A 9,038-nucleotide genomic window follows, 5' to 3' on the forward strand; every position below is an offset into this window, starting at 1 on the left:
AAAAAAACAAAAAACAAAGAATGTGGAGGTTTCCAGGAACTGAACAAGCCTGACGGATTACAGAATCATGAGATGTGAGGTTAGAGGAAGATAGGGTCACGTTGAAGCTAGCCAGCCCTTGTGGGCCAGTGTCAGGCTTTAGATTTTATCTTCTGGGTAATGGAGAAGGTTGAAGCACTTTAAAAAGGGAGTAGTGATGAATTACACTTGTATTTTAGAAAACTCACTCTGGCCAAAAAGAGGATGGATGAGGAGGTGCAGAGAGGACGCAGGGGCGTCCAGGAAGGATCTGATGCTGGCCTGGATTGACTATAGCTTTGGCACTGGGAGAAGGGATAAAATTCTCCAGTCGAGCTGTGTGGTGGCACATGCCTGTAATCCCAGCACTTGGGAGGCTGAGGCGGGAGGATTGCTAGGAGTTGGAGGCCAGCCTCAGCTATGTAGAAAGTTCAAGGTCAGCATGAACTACATAGTGAGATGGTCTCAAAAAAAAAAAAAATTCTTGGGAGGCAGTCCTGCCCTTGATGTTGATCAGCTGTGGAAGAGAGTGCAATCCCAGGCAGCTGTGCTAGATGAGCCAAGGTGTGGAGAGAAGAGCTGCAGGTGACCAGCGTAGAGAGACTCCAGCAGAAAGACCTGGTGGAGATGAAGAGTGGGTGTGTCGGTGAAAATGGACATCCTTGTAGCGTTCCTTTGACACGCATGATTTCAGAGTCTCAACCACTTGAGGCAGCCAGGATTATTTGTGTAACTACAGGTTAAGAGACAGACTTAAGAGATGTTTTGTGAGTTGTCCAAGGAAGGCCAGATTCCTGGTGAGAGAGAGGTGAGGCAGGTTTGCAAGCCAGTCTATCCCCAAATCTGTGCTTTGAAACAGCACCATGCTCCAAGGTGACTTAGCCCCCTGCCAAACGTTCCTTCCAGTCCCTGCCAGGAAAATGGGCACATTTCTCTGAAGGGAATTTTAGTGGTGGGGTTGGTATGGGGAGAGGGAATGCTGGCCCCTGCTACTGACTGTCTCTCTGTAAACAGGCTGGTGTGAGTGGCAGGAGCCATCTCTGGTCACCATGGCAAAGAGGGAGGACAGCCCTGGCCCGGAGGTGCAGCCAATGGACAAGCAGTTCCTGGTGTGCAGCATCTGCCTGGATCGGTACCGGTGCCCCAAGGTTCTGCCTTGCCTGCATACCTTCTGTGAGAGGTGAGGGTGGATGTGTGTATCCACGATTGAAAGGGGAGCACGTGTACACACCTGTGATAGGTGAGGAAAATATGCCCATGTGGAAGGTGAACCCGAGCCTGTAGGAGATAAGGGTTTGGGTGCAAGAACCTATAAGAGGACCAGAAGCTGATAACACTGGCCAAGGTTTCTACCTAGAATAGGGCTTTATTTGCTCCTTCCCAGGTCCCAAAGCAGCCTTCCACACCACCAGAGACTTAACCAGCTCTGGCTCCAGCGGAGTTTGTGATTAGTGAAAGGATATTTGATGCTATCTTAGGGATAGGTCTGCCCATCCTCAGTGGCCTAGGTTCTGAGTGAAAGGCTTTCATCCATCTTTCATTCATTCACTGAATATTTATTTACTGAGCAGCTATGCTATGTTGGACCTTGTGGTCTGAAGGAACGTGTCGGTAAGAGGGCCTGGAAGAAGGCCTGTGCAGCTGGATTAGAGCAGGTGTGATTGAGCGTAGCCTCCCTTGAAGCTGGAGGGAGGCATGGAGATTAGGCGACGTGGAGGAGATGGTCAGCCTCTTAGGGAATCTGGCCTTTGCCCTGAGAGCCTCGTGAGGCTTCGGCAAGGTTTTTATGCACAATCACATCCAAATTTTGAATAGTCTTTTTCTAGCCCCCATCCCTCAGGGCTGTATCTTGGGTGTTTTGGGTCTTCTCACCATTGCCTCCATCCAAGCCTCCTCTCTGTCTCCTCTCCTGCCTCCACTGGAATGTGGCTGTGTCAGGGACACTCCTTCCCTTCCAGCCTGCTCTTTGAGATTCTGGTTCACAGCCCTCTCACTATCACCACCAGGAAATGGTCTCAGCCTTCCTGTCCATTCAGGCTCTTCCATTACCCTGGGGACTTCATTACCCATTTACACCTTCTGGTTCTTGACTGTTTCTCTGAGGACATCCTCTATTCCACCTTAGTAGGACTCTCCCAACCAAGACTTCGGACTTGTCATCACCTGGAATAATGCCACTTCTGTTGGTCATAATCTTCCACTTACCCAACTGCCACTGTGTCATCTTGACTCACTGTAAAGTCTAGCCCCCTCAAGCTACTCCCTTTTCTCCCACACCAAGTCCACCCTGGCTTCTCTTTCTTTCATGCACATCCTGGATCCTGTGGCTGATCATCTGACTGGCCCCCATAGTTCTCTCACACCTTTGCTTTGCTAAGTCCATGCCATAAAAGCTATAATTGACATCTCTGAACTTTCTCCTGTGCCTGGATCACTGAGCACGCCTAAAGAAAAATCCGTCCCTAGAAATTATAATAACAATAGCTAAATGTACTGATTGCTTACTGTTTGCCAGGGACTAAGTGATTTACATGTATTGATTTACTTAATCCTCATCAGAGACACTTTATTATCCCCATTTTAGAGATAAGGAAACTATGGTTCAGAGTCATCAAATAATTAAGAAATATGTGCAAGACTATACCACATGTAAATAGCTGAGATCTGAATCCAGGTTTGACTGCAAAGCCTTCATTCTAGAATTCTTTAATTTATCCATTGGTGTTAGCTCTCAAAGAGCTTATCCTCTGTTGGACAGTAAGCCAGGAAATAAACAAGAGCTATAACTTATGCCAAATGTTTTGCAGTAAACGGAGGGAGTAAGTGGGGATGGTTGGGTTTGGGGCTGGTCTTTATAGTTACCAGGGAAAGCTTCCTTGAGGAGTGACATTTGATCTGAGTCTCAGGATGCGAAGGGACAAACATAAGCAGATTATTCCAGACAACAGAAAAATCTGTGCAGAGACCTAAAGGAAGAAGTTAACAGGGCATTTTCTGAGACCAGAAAAGAAATCAGTGTGTTTGGCTGACTGAGGAGGAAACTGGGAAGCAGAGGAATCAGTCAGGACAGTTCAAGGAGGCAGCTTGTAGGTTTTAGGGGAGTATAGTGGACCCTAGAGTTATGACTGAAATTTTAATTTCGTCTTACGAACGAAGTCTTGAGTTATGACCAGAATGCTAGCTGCTTGTGCTTCCAGATGGTCTCAGACACAGATTTAACCCTTAAAGAGTTGTGAAAGGAGCATTACAACATCCTTTCCAGCATGGGGTTAATTGAGAAATCCTGGGCCAGTGTCTCTGTAAGGACACTGAGATCTGCCTGGATACAGGAGAGAGACTTTGAAGGCTGTGTAGAGGAGCCTGAATCTTCATTGACCAATGAGAGTTACAACTGCCCTTACAAATGAATTGAGTTTGTAAGTCAAGGTCCATTGTATATTCACATTTTGAGTGCAACAGGTAACTATTGGGATTTTTTTATAGCAGGAAAGAATTTGATATAAATTAGATTTATTTAAGTGCTCACTCTGATTACGTGGAGAATGTATTAAGGAGTAAGAATGAAAACGAGTTTTGAAGCTGTTGCAAGCCAGGTATGCTCAACACATAGGAAGGTAGTACTGGTAAGTTAGAAGGTCCTTTGCAGGAATAATGCTAGAATCAGTGCGCTTGGAAGACAGCTGCAAGGGACAGTGGGGGTGTGGACCTCAGAGTCGATATCAGTGACGGTTGAGATATGGGTGGTGGTGTGAGCATAGGAGTGGACAGCAGTGGTGAAGTGCAGGAAAAGATCATTAAAAGTGTGGAAGTCAGGCAATTGAAGGACCACAGTGATGGATCTTCTTGTAGATGCCAGTCCCCGAGAAGGATGGCAGGATGTCTGTGTGTTGGGGAGGGTAATAGAAGAGAGTGTGACTCAGGAGAAAGACTTCAGCAAGTGAGAGAGTTAACTGTTAGGTCATTGGAGACAGTAACAAGGAACGGGGGCACAGCCAGAAGGCCTGAGCTTCAAAGTCGCTGAAGACAAATAGAAAGTCCCAGTTGGGAAGAAGGAGGACTCAGCCCCACCTTCTGGCCCTAAGGAATGTGGAGTATGAGACAAAAACCACTCTACTGGAGAGGACTGAAGGGAAAAGTAGGTCACAATTAAATAAGTTAATATTTGTGAAGCACTTAAAATCCTGCCTGGCACCTAGTGTCAGCTAAATTTTAATTAAGAGCAAAGGGTACAGGGAACATTGAGTGAAGAGACTGAGGATATGGGAGGGTTTGCACCATACACATCCTCCACAGATTCATGGTCTCCAGACCAGCTACCTTCAGTCCCATTGCCTGTTTCCAGTAAGCCTCCTCTCCACTCCCTGCAGTGACTAATCCCAGCCCTCACCATCTCCAGACTCCTCCCTCCTCCACTCTCTGCAGCTGATCTTGCTGAGCCTTTAGGGACCGTTTCTTTGACTGCCCCTGCGGTCCTCCACATATACCTCTTTTCCTCTATCAGAGTATGGTGTCCACTCCTCTCCTTCCGGCCAACTCAAGTCACTCCTCCAGCTCAGGTCCATGTCCTGCCCCTTCTGGTCTCCTCCACCAGTCCCTCTCTACTGGCCCCTTCTCCATTTGTAAACATGCTCACAGCTCCCGTGACAAGCAGAACCCTGTTCTTTGTGCAGCACAGTGTCACCCATTCCTTCATCCCCCTTCCCATTCTGTCCCCCAACTTCCCTTTCACTTTTCACCTTGTATCAGTCAAGGCCCCCACCTTTCATTAACGGAAAAAAGCACCTTCATGTGCACATTCAGTGGGCATTTACAGTTCTTTTTTTTTTTTTTTTTTGGTTTTTTGAGACAAGGTCTCACTATGTAGTTGAGAACTCATACCTAGAACTCACTATGTAGCCCAGGCTGGTCTCGAATTTACAGTGATCCTCCTGCCTCAGCCTCTGAAGGGCTGGGATTACAGGCATGCGCCACCACACCCGGCTCCAGTTCTTACTCTGCCTGGGTCCTCAGCCTTTCTGCACCCTTGGGGCTACTCATTCCCTTTGTCTGGATTCACTTTGCTGCCCTGCCTCTGTCACTCCTGCTCTCTGCCCATCCTCTCTGCTCTCCTTGTTCAGAATTTGCTGAATGCTCTGTCCCTCTGTCTTATCACTGTCTCCCCATCCTTGCCTGACCTCATCCTCTCCCTTAGCTACCAAAGCTTTCTCAGTGTTAGTGGCAGCTGTTTCTAACCTTTCTTCTCTCCAGCTAACCTGGAATTCCACTATATCACCACTATCCACTCAGGAACTGTCTTTGCTACTTTTCTCTTTGCAGAGACAAAATACCTGTCACCTAAAGTTATGAGAGGAAAGGTTTATTTGGCTCACAGTTTGTAGAGGTTTTAGTCCATAGTTGGCTGGCTCCAAGGCATTGCACGCAGGCATTGCAGAGGTGGAAGTTTTTGGTGGGCAGAAGGTAGTAAAGCAAGCAAGGGAGGACCACAGCTCTTTCTATCCCTTACAGTTTGTCCAGACTACTCAGGGCAGTAGCACTCACACCCTTAATCCTAGTGCCCTTGATCCTAGCATCACACCATGAATCAGTCCCAGTGTCACACTCTGTAGATCCAGCCACCTTTGGAAAAGCCTCACTTATAACTACGTGAGGCTGTGAAGGGACCTGTAGACACAAGTTATAACAGTTACCTAAGGTAGGAAGCAGGAACCAACCAAGACTCAGCTCTGTCCCTCTCCATACCTAATTAGACAGTACTTCCCACTTGTTCTTCTAAAACCCTCCTCAGTTCTCTTCCCACCTAAGCTCTTCCTCACTCTTTGCCCCCGTTATTATGACAGTATATTGGCCAAGCACATGCTTTGCTTTCCCTTTAATCCTAGGCTCCAGTGCTCACTGGCTTTGTTACCGTGGATCACTTGGCTCTTTCTGAGCCTGTTAACATAAAGTAAAAGGCACAGCGCCTGGCACACATGTGCTTCATAAGCGGTAAATAAATGATGGTGTCACCCCTCCCTCTCTGCTGTTTGTTCCTTTCCCGTTCACCCGTCCACACAAGGTGGTAAAGAGGAGCCTGATAAAACAGACTGTCTGTCCCAACCCCTTGTGGCTTCATGCTGCCACTGGGATTAACGTCTTGACTCCTCTCGCTATTTCTTGCCTTGGACTTTGTCACCAGCCACATCAAACTGCTTCTAGCTCCCTCTGCACCGTGCTGATTCTTGCCGTCTTCTGTATTTGGAACACCCTCCTCCTTTCCCTGCACCTTTTCCTGCTCACGCTGACAGTGATTTACCCATGAAGATTTCATTTACCTCGCCTCTGAAGCCTTACCTAGCTACCTTCTCACCCCCCTGCCCCAGATGCATTTCCTCACGACTACATGTCTTGTGTTCTCTGTGTTCCTCTAAGTATGGCAGTGCTGGTAGCCTATCCTATATAGCACTTTGGTGAGTCAGGCATTTCACATTTAATCGTGAGGTTTTTTTGGTACCATGGATGGAACTCAGGACCTTGCGCTTTCAAGGCAGGTGGCAGCACCGCTGAGCTAAATCCCCGGCCCTCGCATTTAATCTTCTTCACATGTTAGCAGTCGTTTACATTTAGACCTCTAACAGACCTGTGACACCCGCACTGTCTCTGTGTGACAGAGGAAGAGCCCTTAACTCATAAAAGGCACTTGTCAGGGACCACGCCGTCTAAGGGGTCACTGACTTAGGAGTTGAACCCAGGTGGCCTAGCTGTGGGACCCAGCCTCGTAGTTATTACAGTGTTTATTTTTAAAAACTCATTATTTCTGTGATGTTTGCTTTGAAGACTAGAACTGTTTTAAGGGCAGTCACTGTGCCTTAGCTTTTTTGTTTTGTTTTGTTTTTTGAGAGAGGCTCTCACTTTGTAGTTCAGGCTGGCCTTCACCTCACTGTGTAGGCCAGGTTGCCTCAGCCTCCTGAGTGCTGGGACTGTAGATGTGCACCACCACTCCCAGAAGTCACTGCGCTTTATCTTTTTACCCCTGGGGCTTGGCACAAATTTGGCCAGAGGAGGCATTAAGTAATTAATGAGTTAAAGGGAGTGAGGATAGTTGCACATTTTGTTTTTTAGAGCGGGGACAGGTTTTGTCTTATATAGTTCAGGCAGGCCTTCAACTCACTGTGTTGTTCAAGCTGGCCTTGAATTTACAGTGATCCTGCTGCCTCAGCCTTCTAAGTGCCGGGATTACGGGTGTGTGCCACCACGACCTAGTAGCGCACATTTTCTTGAGGTTTTGTAAAGGCAACTTGTGTTGTGCGCGTCATGAGAAATACAGATATATAGATGATGTCTGCTTTTCTGAGAGGGGCCTGGGTTTCTGTTTAGTCACGAGTGGCTTTTAAATCTGCTAGTAGCTGAGGGAGTGTGTCAGCTGGAGAGGTTCCAAGTACAAGTAGAATGAAGAGGTGTCCTCGCCTGTTGGAGTAGGGGGACTATTGCGACTGCCCCCTCCCTCCTCGCTCTGACTCCTGCTCCTCTCTGGACAGATGCCTCCAGAACTACATCCCTGCCCAGAGCCTGACACTGTCCTGTCCAGTGTGCCGGCAGACATCCATCCTCCCTGAGCAGGGTGTCTCGGCCCTGCAGAACAACTTCTTCATCAGCAGCCTCATGGAGGCCATGCAGCAGGCACCCGACGGGGCCCACGACCCCGAGGACCCTCACCCCCTCAGTGCAGTGGCTGGCCGCCCTCTCTCCTGCCCCAACCATGAAGGCAAGGTGGGCCCAAGCGAGGCCCAGTGAGGCCAGGGCTTGGGGTGGGAGGAGCAGGGAAGGCGATGGCGGGGACCGAGTGGCTGGGGAGAGAGGTGTTTCTCTGGATGAGCGGTCCACGTAGAGGCGCACTTGGAGATGGGGACAGGGAAAGCAGTGGGATGGGGGCAGAGGAAGGTAGCGTCTGGGTTGCCTCACGGGAGTCCTTGTACCGCCAGACGATGGAGTTTTACTGTGAGGCCTGTGAGACAGCCATGTGTGGCGAGTGCCGCGCAGGGGAGCATCGGGAACACGGCACGGTGCTGCTGCGGGACGTGGTGGAGCAGCACAAGGCGGCCCTGCAGCGCCAGCTGGAGGCTGTGCGTGGCCGGTAGGCACTGGGTGGGGCCGGGCAGCCCTTGGGAGGCCATGGGGAGAGCTTCTCCATGGAAGGGAGAGCCTGAGGAGGGGAGAAAAGGGGTCTGGGAAGGCAGAAATAGAAGTCTTGAAGGAGTCAGTAGGGGATCTCCCAGAGGGCTGTGGGGGGTGCGCTCTTCCCTGGCATGAGACGACGGCTCCCTTTCCCAGGCTGCCACAGCTGTCTGCAGCCATCGCCTTAGTAGGGGGCATCAGCCAGCAGCTGCAGGAGCGCAAGGCAGAGGCCCTGGCGCAGATCAGCGCAGCCTTTGAGGACCTGGAGCAAGCACTCCAGCAGCGCAAGCAGGCTCTGGTCAGCGACCTGGAGAGCATTTGTGGGGCCAAGCAGAAGGTACGCCTGCTTTCCTGGATTCCTTTCTGCAGCCTCTCTTTTCTGCCTGCTGACATGGCCCCTGGGCGCTGCTGGCATCCATATCCCTTGTCCACACCCCGCCCCACCCTTCTGTTTCTTCCAAGATGTACAGTAATACCACAAGCTCGCCGGGATCCTGGAGACTCCATCTGCACCAGCATTGCCACCACCCTTCCTTCCCCTCCACAGGTGTTGCAGACCCAGTTAGACACCCTGCGCCAGGGTCAGGAGCACATTGGCAGCAGCTGCAGCTTCGCAGAGCAGGCGCTTCGCCTGGGCTCCGCCCCCGAGGTGCTGCTGGTGCGAAAGCACATGCGAGAGAGGCTGTCGGCCCTGGCTGCGCAGGCCTTTCCTGAGCGGCCGCATGAGAACGCACAGCTGGAACTGGTCCTGGAGGTGGACGGGCTGCGGCGGTCGGTGCTCAATCTGGGCGCGCTGCTCACCACCAGCGCCACCGCACACGAGACGGTGGCCACGGGTGAGGGCTTGCGCCAGGCACTGGTGGGCCAGC

General features: G+C 50.4%; 1 protein-coding gene across 1 annotated transcript in view; it reads left to right on the forward strand.

Annotated features, from left to right (window-relative positions):
• The window catches only part of Trim3 (tripartite motif containing 3), a 24,954-nt gene that overhangs the window by 6,689 nt on the left and 9,227 nt on the right, over window positions 1-9,038 (forward strand). The window contains exons 2-6 of the mRNA XM_010644290.1: window positions 1,033-1,198; window positions 7,533-7,764; window positions 7,977-8,128; window positions 8,326-8,506; window positions 8,717-9,037. Of these exons, the coding sequence (XP_010642592.1) occupies window positions 1,068-1,198; window positions 7,533-7,764; window positions 7,977-8,128; window positions 8,326-8,506; window positions 8,717-9,037 (1,017 nt within the window). The 5' untranslated portion in view covers window positions 1,033-1,067. The remainder of the gene's footprint in view (window positions 1-1,032; window positions 1,199-7,532; window positions 7,765-7,976; window positions 8,129-8,325; window positions 8,507-8,716; window position 9,038) is intronic.

This window comes from Fukomys damarensis, unplaced genomic scaffold (assembly GCF_012274545.1).
Source record: "Fukomys damarensis isolate Sample0158 unplaced genomic scaffold, DMR_v1.0_HiC HiC_scaffold_16, whole genome shotgun sequence".
Classification (NCBI taxonomy): Eukaryota; Metazoa; Chordata; class Mammalia; order Rodentia; family Bathyergidae; genus Fukomys; species Fukomys damarensis.